General features: G+C 46.9%; 1 protein-coding gene across 1 annotated transcript in view; it reads left to right on the forward strand.

The window, feature by feature from the left end:
* The window catches only part of CEP89 (centrosomal protein 89), a 70,917-nt gene that overhangs the window by 41,391 nt on the left and 11,387 nt on the right, over positions 1-18,139 (forward strand). Inside the window, exons 12-17 of the mRNA XM_056136634.1 lie at positions 1,008-1,111; positions 3,092-3,207; positions 6,559-6,739; positions 14,170-14,337; positions 15,280-15,421; positions 17,632-17,721. Of these exons, the coding sequence (XP_055992609.1) occupies positions 1,008-1,111; positions 3,092-3,207; positions 6,559-6,739; positions 14,170-14,337; positions 15,280-15,421; positions 17,632-17,721 (801 nt within the window). The remainder of the gene's footprint in view (positions 1-1,007; positions 1,112-3,091; positions 3,208-6,558; positions 6,740-14,169; positions 14,338-15,279; positions 15,422-17,631; positions 17,722-18,139) is intronic.

An 18,139-nucleotide genomic window follows, 5' to 3' on the forward strand; every position in this document is an offset into this window, starting at 1 on the left:
TGATAATCTTAGATGCACGGGCTGGAGCGATAGCACAGCGGGTAGGGCGTCTGCCTTGCACGCAGCCAACATGGCCGACCCGAGTTCGATTCCTCTGCCCCTCTCGGAGAGCCCGGCAAGCTACCGAGAGTATTCGATATGCCAGACACAGTAACAACAAAGTCTCTAATGGAGACGTTACTGGGCCCACTCAAGTAAATCGATGATCAACGGGAGGGCCTTTACTTTACTTTTACTTTATAGAGTATTCCTGGTGAGGTTTTCTGTTTTGTTGTGTTTTTGTATTATAACCTTCCATATTCTGGCTCACCGTGTCTCGTTTGATCGACCTGCTGTACATCTAACCCTCTCAAGTCTCCTCAGTGCAAAAGATAACTCGGATTTGTAGACAGCTCTGCCTTTTGTGTGCATTGTGGGATTGAACCCACAGCTTCAGCCCTGCAAGGCATGTGCTGCATTCCTGCCTCTCTGCCTTTTCCTGCCATTTCTAGCACTCAAAAGTGTTTTCAGGGGGCTGGAGCAATAGCACAGCGGGTAGGGCGTTTGCCTTGCACGTGGCCGACCCGGGTTCGAATCCCAGCATCCCATATGGTCCTCCGAGCACTGCCAGGAGTAATTCCTGAGTGCAGAGCCAGGAGTAACCCCTGTGCATTGCTGGGTGCAACCCAAAAAGCAAAAAAAAAAAAAAAAAGTGTTTTTAACATCAGAATTCGGGTAGAGGCCAAGAAGTGTTGTTCGATTAGGCTTTGGCTATTTCAAACCTGGCTTGGCTGCTGGTCCATGCTGGAGTAGTTGTCCCTTAATTTCCCCAAGAGCCTGATTGAGCTCTCCTTGAGGGCGGGAGCTGGGCTCTGGGCCCTACGTGTAAGGCTGCTCTCACTCTGGACAAGAAGTAAAGCCGCGCGCGCGTGTGTCTATGTGTGTGTGTGTGTGTGTGTGTGTGAGAGAGAGAGAGAGAGAGAGAGGAGAGAGTGCGTACACATGCACTTGCATCTATTTTATTCCAGGAAGAAATGAAGATGTTCAGGTTACGAGTCCAAGAAGTGGTGAAAGAGAATGAAGATTTGCACCAGAAGTTAAAGAAGAGTGACCCTGTTAACAGCGAGAAATGGTAAGTGGAGTTATGTTGGTGATAATTAGTTAAAAAAAAAAGAGTAAATGATTAAATCAATTTTTCCTTTTCATCTAAAAGAGGAAGTGTTTCTAAGAAGTTAGAAACTTAGTGTCTGGGGCTGGAGAGAAAGTCCAGCAGGGAGGGTGCTTGCCTTGCGCACAGCCAATTCTCGTTTGATCTCTGGCATTCTATATGGTTCCCCAAGCTTGCCAGGAGTAATTCCTGAGCACAGAGCCAGGAGTCACCCCTGAGCGTCACCAGGTGTGGCCCAAAAACAAAAACGGGAAGGAAGAAGGAAGGAAAGAAGGAAGAGAGGGAGGGAGGGAGGGACGGAGGGACGGAGGAAAAGAAAGAAGGAAAGAAAGAAAACGAAAGGAAGGTAGAAAGAAAGAAAAGAAGGGGAAAAGAATTGTTAAGTGGCCCATTTTGTAAAGTTTTTATAGGAAAACTGGGTCTTTGTGTTTCTTATCAAATGAAGAATCAGAAGATCCTCGTTTGTTTCCCAGAGGTGTCTTGTTAATTTATCACCCCTTGAGTTGCTAAGAAAAGAATATTGTCTTCCATTCCCACTTAGGCTGGTGGGGATTATTTATTGAAGACCTTTAAATACTGATGTCTGGTTTGGGGGTCATACCCAGTAGTGCTCAGGGCTTAGTCCTGACTCTGTGCTCAGGGATCACTCCTGGTGGGCTCAGGGGACCAGGTGTGGTGCCGGGGATTGAGCCTGGGTCAGCTGCATGTAAGGCAGGTGCCCTACCCACTTGCCCTGTTGCTCTGGGCCCTGTGGTTGTGTATTTTATCCTCTGCCCAGATACCACCCCGTCCTCTCTTGGTCTTTTGTGAGTCTCAGCCTCAGAGAGAACCCAGGAATCTGCAGGAATGTTGAAAGCTGTAGGGGGCCCAGCTAAAATGGAACTGCTCACGGCAGCTGAAGGAGGCCAAGGCGCCTCTCACCAGCCATCCTTAGGGACTGTGGTACGGAGGATTTGAACCGGCGTTAGGGCTCCCACAGACATCTGTAAAGCCAAGTGCCATCTCTCCAGTACGATCTCTGCCAAATGAGTGCTTTTGAATTACACAGTGGAACTTTCTAAATTATTTATTAAATTGTTCACATCAGCTCCAAAATAGCCCAGGGGGTGGGAGGATTAAAGATTCATAATGAGGAAACAAAAGTGGCTGTTGGGTTTTTTTTTCCTTTTTTGTTTTTTATTGAATCACTGTGAGATACAGTTACAAAGCTTTCATGTTTGAGTTTCAGTCATACAATAATCAAACACCCATCCTTCCACCAGTGCGCATTCTCCACCACCAATGTTCTCAATATACCACTCCCCACTTTCTAACCCTCCCCCTGCCTCCATGGCAGACAATTTTTCCCCATCCTCTCTCTCTACTTTTGGACATTATGGTTTGCAGTATAAATACCGAGAGACTATTTTTGTTCAAATTGGGTATCATGGATGTGGAGTTTATTCTTTCTACTTTTGTATGTGTTTATTTTGTGTTTATTTAATTTGCTCGAGTGGGCCCAGTAACGTCTCCATTGGAGACTTTGTTGTTACTGTGTCTGGCATATCGAATACTCTCGGTAGCTTGCCGGGCTCTCCGAGAGGGGCGGAGGAATCGAACTCGGGTCGGCCATGTTGGTCGCTTGTAAGGCGAACGCCCTACCCGCTGTGCTATCGCTCCAGTGTTTCGTGTTTCAGTAAGTCGCTGAAACTGTAATTCAGACTTCTCTGCTGCCTTTTCCTCCAGCTTCAGGTCAACGGCAGGATTTACAGTGTTGACACCATCCTGAGTGTGAGTGGCTGCCTGGGTGGCAGGTGCCGCTGGCCGCCCAGTTAGACTTAAGAATGTCCTCAGCACCAAAATGCCCGTGTTTCACTGTGTGTTTCACTGCATGTTTCACTGGTGTTTCGCTGCGTGTCTCACTGCGTGTTTCACTGCGTGTCTCACTGCGTGTTTCACTTGCAGGCACCAGCTTCAGACCCAGGCAGAACTGCTCTCAAAGGAAAACAAGTTGCTGACGGAACAGTTGGAGGTTCAGAGAAAAAAAGCCAAGGACGCCCATCAGGAGCACCTCGAGGAAGGTGAGCCCTGTCTCCAGTGAGCAGGGGCAGCGCTCGTGCGAGGGGCTGGGCAGGGGGACGCGGTGCTCAGGTCCTGTCCTGCCAGGGTGCAACTGCAGAACCTCCAGCGTGGCCGCACGCTCTGTGGCTTCCGCTTCCTCTGAGGCTCCGCAGTATCCCATTCCCCTTCAGCTTTTCTAAGTCATTGGAAATGACTCTTCTAAGTCATTTTCTAAGTTTTCTAACTGTTCTCAGTCATCAGGTGACAACAGAGCCGGCTCTAGGGGACCCTACTGCTATGTGGGCCGGTGGGAGGTGCATTATTTCAGGAAACCAGACCAAGGTCTGTTCCCAGATATGGGTGTAGCACTCATGAGCAGGAACCCCATGCCTCCGAGCCATTTCCAGAACATTCTCAGACGCCTTGAGTGAGCGCCCACTCGGCCTTGGTCTCCCTCCGTCCCGCCTTCCCTGCCCCGACAGGCCCCACAGCACCTGGTTTTGAGGTTGGCCAGGCCAAGGATCATCATTCTGCTTTGACTGAAACCCGACTATCCTGAGCACAGGGGAGTGAGGCTGGGTCGTCTTCCCATGTGGACAGCTGTGGAGGGCGGGAGACGCCTGTCTGGCTCTGCTTGGCTGCCCCTCCCCTCCGGAGCGCCTGAGCTCCAGGCTGGCCCTGCATTATTATTTTGTCGTCGTCCCCCCCCTCCCCCCTCCCCCCATCCCCGGGGACCAGCCAGCAGGTTGTGAATGAGAGCAGCTCTGAGGATCCCCAAGGAATTTCCTCCTCAGAGGTGTTGGTCTCCCCAATGGAGGGCCTTGGGGGGAGAGACAATCCCTCCTTTCTCTCCCTCTCTTTGCTCTCAGGCTGATTAAATTCTGTCTTTGTTTTCAGGATTAAAGATGACAGACAACTAATTTCCTTGCTTTCCCAGTTTAACTTTCTCAAACACAGCAGGCCTGAGCAGGGACAATGGCCCTCCTGGCCAGGGGGGCAGGGCAAATGTCCTGGCCACACTGTTCAGTCTGTTGTATGTGTTCCCGTTTCCTCGCTGTTTGTTGCAGTCAACGACCGACTGACCGACCATATGTTTCTGAGGAGTAGAGAGAATCCACGCTCAGTGCTCCAATCCTTTTGTGTAGTAGTTCCGCAAGACTTCTAACAAATTTCTTTCTGGTGCTGACTGCCTGGTCACCATAGGTTGGGAATGTTTGGATGTACTCACAGACACAGACTATAGAACAGAAACTTAAAAAGAGAAGAAAAAGTCACTTGGTTCTTAGTTTAACCATGTTTGATGTCTTTGAAAGTCTCGAAAATCTTGGTGGCGGGCGTGGTGTTGAAATGATGTATGCATTGTGAATCACAGTAACGCAGTAAAGAGTTGTTTTAAGTCTTGAAAATCAGGGGCGCAGAGGTAATACAGGGTTAAGGTGCTTGCCTTGCGTATAGACGACTCCCTTTCCATCCTGAACACAGAGCCGAGAGCAAGCCCTGAGCACCAGGTGTGACCCAGAACTCAGCCTCCACCTTCCTCCTCCCCACCCACTGGCCCTCCAAAAAAATCTTGAATATCTTGGCCTTACCGCTTTTTTCCTTCCTCTTTTTATGGTGCCAGGAATTGAACCTAGGATCCCACACACACAGGATAAGTGCATTACTTCTGAGCTACATCCCTAAACCCAAAACCTTGAAAAATCTTGGGCTCAGGGATGTCGGTCAGTGGTGGTAGAGGCAGGCCTTATGTGTGAGGGCCTGAGGTTGGATCCTATGCCATCCCTGGCACAGAAGAATTTTTTTAAAAAGGCTAAAATCTTGCCATTTTAAGGCAATATCGTGATATGTGCCCACACATCTATGTGATTTGTCTGTGTGTGTGTGTGTGTGTGTGTGTGTGTGTGTGTGTGTGTGAGACTTAAGTCTTTGAAAGGCCAGTTTCTCGCAGACTGAAGTCAAGTATTGTTCAACTTTTTTTTTTTTTTTTTTGCTTTTTGGGTCACACCCGGCAATGCACAGGGATTACTCCTGGTTCTGCACTCAGGAATTACTCCTGGTGGTGCTCGGGGGGCCATATGGATTGCTGGGAATCGAACCCGGGTCGGCCGCATGCAAGGCAAACGCCCTACCCGCTGTGCTATCGCTCCAACCCCTCGTTCAACATTTTGTATTTAGTAATAGCAACACACTGAGTCCTTAGATAAAAGAATATATCAAATGAACATTTTGTATAGGTTTATTAGATTCTCAGTATGCAGCCTTTGGTATGTTGGGATCGGGAGTTCCCTACCCCTGGGAGGCGCGGAGAGACCAGATAGACACAATTCCTGCAGGAGTAAAAACAGGGTTTATTTAGACCAGCATGCTGGGGTTCCACAGCATACCCCAGAGTGGGCAGTGGCTGGGAGCCCCGAGCTTCTTCAAAGGGGGTCTTATATAGGCCTTCATCAACCGTTACAACAAAGCCCGCGCATTTCATAGCCAATAGATTTGTAACAACATATACTTTCTTAACCAATCCATTTAAAAGTACCTCACTCCTTAGCCTATAGATTCAAAGATCAGCATTTACATACATCGATTGTCAGCACAAGCAAGGTTATAGCCAGAATCATTAAGCCTTAGGTAATCTCCCTTGACCATCCACATTTTGAGTTACTCAAGTCTGCAGGGTGCTTTAGTGAGACAATACACTCCAGGAAAGGGCAATTTCCCCCAACCACCGCATCCTGAGTTATCCTTTACCCAAGTCTGCAGTGTGCTTTACTGAGACAATACATTTCAGGAACAGTAAATACACCTGAATCCTGTCACACTTGGTTTAGAAAGAAGTTATGCCCTGTTCACTTTCCAAGTCCCCTCTCCCCCAGGTGCAAAGCAGCCAAGCAGTTTTACAGAAAGCAATGTTGCAAGTTAGCTGACGTATGCAAAAATTTGATGCCCTAATATGGGTTCTTTCAGGTATTCATTTATAAATCTAAAAAGGACTTTTAAAAGATGATTTTTACAAATTTTTACAAAGGGCTGGAGCGATAGCACAGCGGTAGGGCGTTTGCCTTGCACGCAGCCAGCATGGCCGATTCAAGTTCGATTCCTCCGCCCCTCTCGGAGAGCCCGGCAAGCTACCGAGAATATCGAGCCTGGGCAGAACCTGGCAAGCTCCGTGACGTATTCGATATGCCAGACACAGTAACAACAAAGTCTCCAATGGAGACGTTACTGGGCCTGCTCGAGCAAATCGATGATCAACGGGAGGGCCTTTACCTTACTTTACTGTTACAAATTGGCTTTTTAACTAATTCAGAGCTGGTTTTTTTTTTTTTTTTTGGTTCAATCTTGGTACTGAGTTCTGTATTTCTTTTGTCTTTCAGTTTCTCAGCTGAAGAAACAGCTCACGCTTCTGGAGACTATCACACAGAGCCAAGAGAGGGAGCTGAGCGAGAGTAAGAAGCAGCTGGAAGCTTTACGTCTGGAATGCCAGGAATTAAGAACACAACTGGATGGCAAAATCGCCCTGAATGTTCATGCTTCCATTGTAAACGAATTAGAAAGGTGAGGATCCCGTGCCTTGTGGAGTGAGTCCCCACGCCTCCTGTTACGGGAGGAGTGGGGAGAGATCACCCCAGCTTTTTCCAGGTGCTCAGCAGTGCAGGCACTGCCCCCCTCTCGGCCACCACCCTCCCTCCCCTATTCCCCCTATTCCCCACCCCCTGTTCCTCCCCCCCCCCCCCCCCCCCCCCCGCCCAACATAACTGCAGCACTGTGCTCAGTTGGAGGGCTGTCTCCCCATACAACCCCTCCCAGGCTTCCTGGGTGTAAAAGCCTAAAGCTAATAATTGGGAGTAGTAGAGCCAGCTATCCAGAGGGAACGGGCCAAGTGGAAAAATTCAACCATAAAATGAAATACAGGGGCCGAGCAATAGTATAGCAGGCGGGGCATTTGCAGCCAACCTGGGTTTGATTCCCAGCACCCTGTCTGCTCCCCCGAGTACCACCAGGAGTGATTCCCTGAGCTCAGAGCCAGGAGTAAATCCCGAGCACCACTGGTTTTGTGTCCCCAAAACCAAACAGAGGAATACAATACAGCCATTAAACTTGACATCACAAGACATTTTTTTTTTTACCATGGCAAATGACCACAGTCTAGTTGTATCCAATTACATTCTTTACTTAAAAGAAAAACATAAGTGAAATAAAAAGTACCATTTCAGGGCCAGAGCGATAGCATAGTGGGGACTTGCACACGGCCGACACAGGTTCAATCCCCGGCATCCCATATGGTTCCCCAAGCACCACCAGGAGCAATTCCTGAGCACAGAGCCAGGAGTAACCCCTGAGCATTGCTGGGTGTGACCCAAAAAGAAAAAAAAAGGAACAAACAATTTTCCATGGGTGGAAAATTTGGGGGCTAGAGCGATAGCATAGCAGGTGGGGCATTTGCATTGCATGCTGCCAAACTGGGTTCGATTCCCAGTATCCCATATGGTCCCCTGTGCACCACTGGGAGTAAGTCCTAAGTGCAGAGACAGGAGTAACCTCTGTGTGTCACGAGGTGTGACCCAAAAAGAAAAAAAAAGTACTATTTCAGTCCCATTAATGTATTAAAAAATGCATTATGATCAGAAAGCTTTGGTGACTGGAATGCTGATAGAATAGTGGCAACAGTGAAAACCCACATGGTCCTTGGATAGATTACCTGGCAGGTGTTTCCAAGAGCCTTAAATCATACTTTTCCTGTGAAACAAGAAATTAACTTTGGAAGTAAGAAAAAATGCTAAGCTATGACAAGGAACTCACATTTACTTGAAACTAAGCTGTTTTGTAGGGTAGGCACCTAGAAGGGCCTGTACCAGTTCAAAGCTGGTAAAGTATGCCAGACCACAGTAAAGAGTTGGTTAAGAATGAAAGATTCAAAGATCTTTCATTAAAGACAACATACCCCCCCCTTTTTTTTAAAGGTCAGTATAATCTCGATACCAAAACATTTATAGGTAAGAAGAGAAAATTGCTTTTCCTCTTCTCCTGTGAATCAAGACGTAAGCGTTCTGAAGGAAGTGTTAGAAACAGATGTGAACGTTCTGTTTCTGTAGCACATGAAACCACAGCAAATGTCTACCCAAGTGGTGGAACGCAAAGGTACCCTCTGGTTAAGACCAGAAGCCACACCAGGCCCCTGACCTCATGTCCAAACATGAGCCCCGGGCCTTCCTGTGTGGTAGCTGGAGCATATGGCAAGAAAGAGAGACTGTGACTTTCTTGCAGATTATATAATTCCATCTGGAGAAAAACAAGTCTATAAATAAGTCATTAGAAATATGGGATGTGAACCAAGTTGTTAGAAATAAAATCAGTTTACAAAACTGATGGTGCTTCTCAGTAGGAACAGATACGTAGGAAATAATATTTTGAAAAAAAGAAAGGATGGGAAAATCTATTTGTGAAGCCTCACAAAGGGCGAAGGAACAGAAAGGTTTGCATTGGGTGGGAAAATGATGAAACAAGCGCCTAATAGTTATAGTTTCACTGAATATAGAATTCCAAGGTGGCCGGTGGCTCATTGGGTGGTTTTGTTTCTTTTCCTCTTTTTTTTTTTAATCTTTCTATAGCTTTTGTCATACATCGTGTCTGGTAAAAATTTGCTGTCATTATCTTCATTGCTCTGAGCAAAAGGTGTCTTTTCTTGTCAAAATTCGCCCTTGTGGCAACACACATGGTCCCCCAAGTCCCGCCAGGAGTGATCCCTGAGCTTAGAACCAGGAGTAAACTCTGAGCACAGCTGAGTGTGGCCAAACAAAAACAAAGGGGGAAGGGGAAATGGCCTTTTTCACCGGTTGTAGACAACTTAATTAGGATGTGCCTGGGGTGAGTGTGTGTGTGTGTGTGTGTGTGTGTGTGTGTGTGTGTGTGTGTGTGTGTTTATGTGGATTTTTTTTTTATCAAATTTTCATTAGATTTTGGAAGATTATTGTAGTTTATCCTTCAGTAATCTTTTGTTGTCTTCTTTCTCACCTCTCCCCTTGGCTTGGAGCCAGTTGATACCGTCTCAGAATCTGAGACAATAAGTAAAGCTCAGATGAGTGTGTGTGTTTGAGCTTCGGTTGGAGAGTCTCATGCCCCCAGGTTCACTGGTGTTTTCCCCCATAGAGTCCCATCTGTGTTTAGTCACGTCTGATTTATTGTTGATTTCATATATTGTGTCTTTCTATCCCTAGAAGATCTGTGAGCCCGTGTGTGTGTGTGTGTGTGTGTGTGTGTGTGTGTGTGTGTGTGTGTGTGTGTGTTTTCCAGTTCTCTTACCAGGTTTTTCCTCTGCTTTCTTGGATATATAGAGTATATTTGATGTAGTTGTTTAAAAGCCTGCATTTTCCTATACTGTCGTCCTCTCACCTCTAGATCCTGTGGCGTTGGTTTTCACTGTCCTGATCATAGAGCACGCTTTATCGTGGTTGGACTGAATGTAATGGGTTTTGTGTTGTGGGGTGTAGGATGATTTTGAAGCTTGATTTTGTTAGTAGAGGCCCTGGCAGGTAGCCTCCAGGCTACAGCTCAGTCAGCCTCACCTGGGAGACAGTGATGTCTGGTCTCAGTTTTCTCACCAGTGTCCCTGATCTTAGACCAGAGGTGGGGAGGTCTGGCCGTGGGCCCACAAAATCACGTGGTCTAAATCCACAGCAAACACCCTACCCAGTGTACTATCGCTCTGCATAGCACTTTGTGTGTGTGTGTGTGTGTGTGTGTGTGTGTGTGTTGTGCTTCACTTTTTTTTTAAAACTGAATCACTGTGAGATACAGTTACAAGCTTTCATGTTGGAGTTTTAGTTGCACAATGATCAAACACCCATTCATCCACCAGTGCACATTCCCCACCAGCAATCTCCCAAGTATATCCCCCCCGCTTCCCACTCTCCCACTGCCTCCATGCAGGCAATTTCCCCCATACTCTCTCTCTACTTTTGGGTATTATGGTTTGCAATACAGAAACTGAGAGGTTATCATGTTTGGTTCTTTATCTTCTTTCGGCACACATCTCCCGTCCCGACCGATCCCTCCAACCATCCTTGTCTTAGTGATTCCTTCTCTATCCCAGCTGTCTTCTCCCCCAGCTCATGAGGGAGGCTTCCAACTATAGAGCAATCTTTCTGACCCTTGTGCCTACTGTCCTTGGGTGTCAGTCTCATGTTATATTATTTTATACTCCACAAATGAGTGCAGTCCTTCTATATCTGTCCCTCTCTTTCTGACTCATTTCATTTGTCTGCATACCACTTTAAAATGAACAGATCAAAAGTTGATTTTCATTAGGATACAGTTATTCCTTCGCAGGAGTAAATGAAAACCCAAACCCAGATATTACATATGTAAGCAATGTGCACAAATGATTGAGTTTCATCTCTGGACAAAAAAATGTCAAGCGAGTGTCTGTTCACAAAAAGCAATTACAATTTGAGGCCATGTCCACCATCTTGGCCTCTCCTCAGCCGCTCCTCTCCACTCCCCACAATCATCTACCCCCTCTGCTGCCAGTGGCACCAATATCTGTCTGGGATCCAGATTGATCTTGGTTTGTCATCTCTCTTTTTCTCTGACAGCCTATCATCAGATTCACTGTCACATAAAGATTTTCTCTTTTGCACCATATTTTTTGCATCACCTTTACCAGGTCTTTGAAAATTAAGAAGTGCTTCAGTCATTAGGGGCAGGCCTTGGAGGTGGCAGAAATATTAGAAATTATGGTGGTGGGAAGGTGTGATGGTGGTGGAATTGGTGTTGTAATATTGAATGCAATAAATTATTGTGAACAACTTAAAAAAATACTTGAGTCTGTGGGGCAGAAGCAATAGTACAGTGAGTAGGGTGCTTGTCTTGCTCCTCGCTGACCCAGGTTCAATTCTGGGCATCCCATATGGTCCCGTTCCCCCCCTCTCCCCCCCGAACCCACCAGAGTGATCCCTGAGCACAGAGCCAGGAATAAGCCAGGTGTGCCCTCCTCCCAAAGAAACAAACAAACAAAAAGAAGTGCTTTTTCTAGACAACTCTTGACAATCTACATTTTCCTCAGGTTCCCAAGTTTGTCCTCAGCTGTCAACCCTTTCCGTTTCAAGAAATATTCCACCTTCCTTTGACATGTTGTCCTCATACCTTTCCTACCGCAAATACAGGCTCTGTGTCTTCCTTTTTTTTTTTTTTTGGCAACGTAGCTTTATTGGAGACCATTTTATTATCCACTGCCTCCAGCTGTTCTGGTTCCAGTTCCACGGTGTCTCTGACCCTGCACGTCTCAAGCCTCATTCCAATTTGTATTTTATTTTATTTTCTTGATTGGGAGTTCAGAGTGACGAGTCCTGGAGGTTGTATGATATGTGAGGTAGACCTGCGGACCCACACAGCCCAAGGCTGCCAGCCATCCAGGTGGTGAAGCCCCCTCCTGACACTCAGAGCCCAGCCCTCTCCCCTTCTCCCGCCCCCCACCCAGTCCTTTAAGTGTGTGCAGTCTCCTGTGGCCTGACCTTTTCAGTCCGGGTTATTGCCTGAAAATTGGCTGAGAGACCCAACGAGATCTTCCCTTGAGCATCCTTTTGCCAGAATTCAATATTGAGCTTGCATGTCTGCCTTGTTCTTCATTTAAACTTCATCAGAAAAGCAGCTGCCTGTGGAGCAGGTCCTGGAATGATGCTTCATTCCCAGCATCATGTTGTTATCATGTTGGGGAGGGGGAGATCTCGGCGCCTGTCTCGCCAACATTTGGGAGGGCTTGCACATTCCCCAGCATCTGCGGTTTTCGCCGGGGCTCTGCTTTCCTTGCGTAGCCCAGAGATGTGTGTGTGTGTGCTTGGCACTTCTCAGGGGTCTCAGCCTGTGGAAAATGTAAGGGGGTTTCACCCTGCAGTGGAAGGGGTTTCAGGGCTGGTTGTCAGGGGTTCATTCTCTCCTTGCACCCCTTGCTCCCTCGCCAGTAGAGACCCTGAACTGGAATAAAAGGGGGGGACAAACGAATGAATACAAAGTATCACTGTTATCACTGTCATCCTATTGTTCATTGAATTACTCCAGGCGTTGCCAGTAACATCTCTATTCGTCCCAGCCCTGAGATTTTAGCAACCTCTCCGTACTCGTCTTTCCCAATGATTGGAGGCTCTTTCAGGGTCAGGGGAATGAGACCTGTTAATAGTTACTGGTTTTGGCATTTCGAATACTCCATGGGGAGCTTGCTAGGCTCTGCCCGTGCAGGTGGGATACTCTTGGTAGCTTCCCAGTCTCTCCAAGAGGCATATATATATATATATATACATATATATATATATATATATATACACATATACACACACACACACACACACACACACACACACACATATATATATGTGGCTGGAGCAATAGCACAGCGGTAGGGCGTTTGCCTTGCACGCAGCCAACATGGCCAATCTGAGTTCGATTCCTCCGCCCCCTTGGAGAGCCCGGCAAGCTACCGAGAGTATCTCGCCCGCACGGCAGAGCCTGGCAAGCTACCCGTGATGTATTCGATATGCCAAACACAGTAACAACAAGTCTCCAATGGAGACGTTACTGGGCCCGCTCGAGCAAATCGATGAACAACAGGAGGACAGTGACAGTGATACATATATATATATATATATATATAGATATTTCTCTATTATTTGTTATCAACTGTCAAAACTCCGTCAAATATGGTGTGGTAATTATGGAAAATGGGTAGGAAGTGTCTTATGATATGTCACACAGCCGCTTTGCGGCCCGAAGTCCGGAAAAATGGCCTAGAGCGTGGTGGCTGTTGGGTAGTGGAGGTCAGCTGCCAGGGCTGGGTCCCTTAGGGAGGGGAGGGCTCTCACCCACCCCCCTCTGGGGCGCCCTGAGTGAAAACAGCCTAGTGCAGAGTCTGGTGGCATGGTTATGGGGGCCTCATTTTATGCTCCCGTCTGGGAGGAGCAGCCATGAGTTCGGGAGGGTGGCAGTTGAGGAGATTACCTGGTGCCAGCAGGGTGTGGCTTATGGGTGTGACCCCTGGGTCACCGGAGACTGGGGGAAGCAGGCAGAGAATCTTTGCTTCCGGGTTCATTGAATCCAGAGTTCAAGGACACAGAGTTCCGTATTACCTGGATTCCGTGGGACTTCACTCCTGCATGAGGCTCAGTCTGAGCATCCAGAAAGTAGCCTGGAGCGTGGTGATGGTTGGGTAGTGGAGGTCAGCTGCCAGGGCTGGGTCCCTTGGGGCAGGGAGGGCTCTCGCCCACCCCCTTATGGGGCACCCCAAGTGAAAAGAGCCTGGCGCGGAGTCCTGAATGCAAAGTATTCTTAATATTAGAAATATTTTGGGTCTTAGAAGTGCAGTGTTGTTTTTGTAACCAGAAAGACACTGGAGGAACTAAACTCTTGTTTATGTCAAGTAGCCTGGACGCATTGGGTCATACAATCATTAAATAAAATGAGGAGTCACAATGTCCAAGAACTTACTGACAATGTTACATGAGAACTTGCTGTCATTACTATGGAATAAGAGTTGTTTCAACATTTGGATGGGGGGAAATTATAACAACTATATGTGGAAAATTACCCTCTGGAGTATGGAGAAGTCTGTTTGTTCAAAGCCAAGGCAAAAATGCAGGGTAGGGCGATCTCAGTGGCAGTACAGCAGGTTTGATTCCTGGTATCTCATATGGTCCCCAGAGCAATGCCAAAAGTGAGTCCCTAGTTCAGAGCCAAGAGTAACCCCTGAACACTGCTAGGTGTGGCCCTAAAGCCAAATTTTTTTTTTTTAAAAATCCAGGACAGATAAATAGGTATATAGTGACCTTCAAGGAGTGGGTGCCCCTCCTGGGAGCCTCTGTCCAGAGCCCAGGAAGTGTAGCTGCAGACACCCAGATGACCATTCCCCCCTCCCCGCCCCACAATGGCCAGAGGACTTTGACTGCCATGGGTCAGCCTCGCTCTGCTAAGGCACAGCCCATGGTGTTTTTATTCCCCAGCCATTTGCAGAAGGAAGAAGAGCGAGAGAGCGCAGAGATGGACAAGTTGATGGAGAAGCTGACCAGCCTGCAGTTGGAGAATAAGAGCCTGCTGATGGAGAAGGACAATCTGACGGCCACGAGCCGAGCTCTGCGGGAGGAGCTGGGGCAGACGCAGAGGAGATGCAGGTGGGTGCATGGCTTTTAAGCTTTATTTAAAAGAAAGAAAGAAAGAAAGAGAGAAAGAAAGAAAGAAAGAAAGAAAGAAAGAAAGAAAGAAAGAAAGAAAGGAAAAAGAATGGGCTGCTTTATTTCACTTGCACTAGAAATTATATTTTGATGATGATTATAGTTCAAGTAACAGGGTCACAGCTGTGTTGACATTTATGATTTTTTTTATGATGGTTTTGGTGCCCAAAACCCTCCATCGCTGTCCTTAGTTGCCTTTTCGCCTGCTTCTTGCTCTCCTGTACCCCCTGACGACACCTTGGTCATCTCAGTTCTGCAAAGGGCCAAGGGTTTGTCATTGCTCGTTACTGCCTCTTCCCTTGCGTGGCTTCTCTGTATATCCTAACTGAGTGCATCTTTATCTTTGATATTGGCTCTCACATAGAAAAGTGTCATTGCGATTTTGAGATATCACAGTAGAAATCCCGGGAAAGCATTTCTGTTATGTGACCCAGTTATTCCTCAATAGTTCGAGTCTGTAGTTTGAGGCTGGATGATTGTCATTTCAATGACACTGAGTTTCTGAAAGTTCTAAGAGGACTTCGTTGCCATTTACTAAAAGTCTATTTTGGAATTACTGACTTCCTTTTTCAAAATTATCTCTTAGAATGTGAGCTCAAAGTTAATCGAATAATCCATATAATTAGCCTATTAATTGTGCGAGACATTTTGGGATTCTTACCAAGTTGGGTCGAAGTCCATAATCATGCTCAGTTTGAAATTGAGCTCCGCTTACGCCCTTTTTTTCACCTCGAAACTTAATAGATTTAGGTTGCTGAAGGATAACAATTAAATGCTCACATAATTGCTATTTTAAAATACATTTGCTATTAAGTATTCACTGTGTCCTAGCCTTTGAGGCTAATGAGTTTTTTTATTCCACCATTTGGGGTAACTCTCTAGGAGATCTGAAAAGAAAATGGAAGTTCTCAAAAAGCAGGTAGAAAAAAGCATGGAGAAGGAAATGTCTGCTCACCAGTATCTGGCAGATCTTGTTGGCCTGGCAGAGACTATAACCCAGGAACGTGATCTTCTTATATGTTTGGTAAGTTGCCTTCATGACATCAACTGCGAGCTATTATCCAAACATAAGTTTGAGAGTATTTTTTTTTGACAAAATTATCCATGAAAAGCGTATCTCTTAAATTTTCAAGTACTCATTTCCAAGTTTCAAAATGTCTTATCTTTCCACCAAAGGGAAAGCAGTTTTGAAAGATTGAACAACTCAAACTTCTAGCTGGTGGCAACTGGTAGCTCAGAAGGTGACCTCACCAAAGAGATGTATCCAGCTAAGTAGAACTAGCTAACAGTCATCAGACCCTTACTGAACACACGCAGGCATCTCTGTGTTCTCTGTAAAGCTATCCGAGTGCCTCCCTCTTGAGAGACGAACATAAGACCCTCGAGAGGCTGAGAGGAAGCCCTGAGGCCACCCACAGAGGCCGACACTGGCTCTCCTCCACCATGCCCCTCGAAGCACCAGGCCCACGAGGGAGCAGGTCGATGATGACAGTCCTTGGGCGAGGGAGGGCTGCCCAGCCGGTGAGAGCTATGCCGCGAGCAGGATTCTTGGAGTCTTCACACTGGCTCTCAAAGATGCCTCTAGCAGATTGCACTGTGTCAGCTGACAGATGCTGTGCCAAGTCCTATGCTCGGAAGAAAAGTCTGCTGGGACTTACTGCAAACCCTAACAGCAAGCTGGTTACTGTCTCTAAGAGGTGGAATCATGGGACTCTGTGTGTGTGTGTGTGTGTGTGTGTGTGTGTGTGTGTGTGTGTGTATGTGGACACAGTATATTTTCCTTTAAATGTGGGACCCATCTAGTGGTGCTAAGAGGACCGTGCTGTGGTGCTGGGGATTCAGTTCAGGGTCTCAAATATTTTAAGCATGCGCCATATCCCTTGAACCATATCCCCCACCCCTAAAAATCATTTGCAGTTGTCTGTGTCTTATGCTTTTTCTACTTGGAAAGTCTGTTACTTATTTAAACAAGCATGATAGAACTTGACCCTTTTCCAGGGAGAATGAGCTATGGAAAGCCTATCAGGAGGGGGTCATGGACTTTTTTTATTTGTTAGAAAAATGTTTGAAAAATGGATTCACCTTCCCCTCCCCCCCCCCCCCGGAAAAGGAATTATAAATGGTGTACAGCAGCTTAGAGGAAAATATTCATTTCTACTTAAAAGAAATGCTAATAAAGTCAGCCTTGAGACTCCATTCTGTACTGATTCCTCCTTGTCACAGGAACTTGGAAATTAGAATAGCTCCTGCAGTTAGGAGGACAAGTCTGGATTTGCACTACTGTAATTTTGGGGTGCTTCCTGAGCCTCTTAGAAAGCAGTCAGACCTTTTACAGCATTCTAGGAGCTGTACGGTATGCCTGGAGGCTCTGTGGCCCGGAACGCAGGCTCTGCACACAGGAGCTTGGGGGAGGTCTCTCCCTGGCATTGTCTGGTCTTCTGAACACCAATGGGAGTAACCCTGAGCACCACTGGGTGTAGCCAAAAAACAAACAAAAAGTTAACTTGAAATTTTAAAGGATAGGGCCACATCTGGAGCAATAGTACAGCAGGTCAGGCATTTGCTTACAGGCCAACCCAAGTTCGATTCCCGGCACTTCAGATGATCCCCCAAGCCCACCAGTTGTGATTCCTGAGCTCAGACCCCAGCATAAGCCCTGAGTACAGCCAGATGTGGCAAAAAAGAGCACTGTAGCACTGTCCTCCCGTTGTTCATCGATTTGCTCGAGTAGGCCCAGTAACGTCTCCATTGTGAGACTTGTTGTTACTGTGTTTGGCATATCGAATACGTCATGGGTAGCTTGCCAGGTTTTACCATGAGGGTGAGATACTCTTGATACCTTGTCGGGCTCTCCGAGAGGGGCGGAGGAATCGGACCCGGCTTGGCTGGGCGCAAGGCAAACACCTTACTGCTGTGCTATCGCTCCAGCCCCTATAATAATAATTGGGCCACAGGAGTGGAGAGTGTGCGGCTGCCCCTGTGGGGGAGGATGATCCAGCTCAGGGCTTCCTGTGAGGCCCGGGGGGTGCCCCGCATGCAGCGTGGGCTCTTGTCTCCTGGGATATTGGGGGGTGGGGGAGATCAAGGGCAAGTGGCAGAACAGAAATAACTTGTGAGTAGCAGTTCCCTTTACAAAAGAATTTTTCAAAAATATTTTCATTGTTCCTGTGAAACTGGGGGCCCATTATTTTCCTTATCATCTTTTTGTTTGTTTGTTTGTTTGTTTTTAAATAGGCTAAATGTTTAGAAAGTGAGAAGTGTGGAATCCTCAACAGAATCTTAGAAGGGAATGTGCGCTTGGGAAGACTAGAGGAGAAGGTCAAGGTAGGTGCGCGTTCAGTCGCCAGGATTCCACCTGATGCGGAGAGCCTGGGAAGGAGAACCTGGGCGCAGCATTCCATTTTCGAAAACGAGACATTTGTGTCTGTATCACTCATCCACAGAGTAAAGCCACTTAGTGTTTCATTGACAGAGCACCCCTCCACTCACAAAATAAAGTTCAGTTCATCCGCACAATAGAATGTCGTGCAGTTATTTAAAAATTAGCAAGAAAGGGGCTGGAGCAATAGTACAGCAGGCAGGGCACTTACCTCACACATTCCCGGCCTGGGTTTCATCCCCGGCATCCCATATGGTCCCCCAAGCACTGCCAGAAATAATTCCTGAACATAGAGCCAGGGGTAACTCTGAGCATTGTTGGGCAGCCCAAAAACCAGAAAAAGAAAAAAAAAATGAAGAAAAG

Source organism: Sorex fumeus, unplaced genomic scaffold (genome assembly GCF_029834395.1).
Source record: "Sorex fumeus unplaced genomic scaffold, SorFum_2.1 ptg000122l, whole genome shotgun sequence".
In the NCBI taxonomy this organism is placed as follows: Eukaryota; Metazoa; Chordata; class Mammalia; order Eulipotyphla; family Soricidae; genus Sorex; species Sorex fumeus.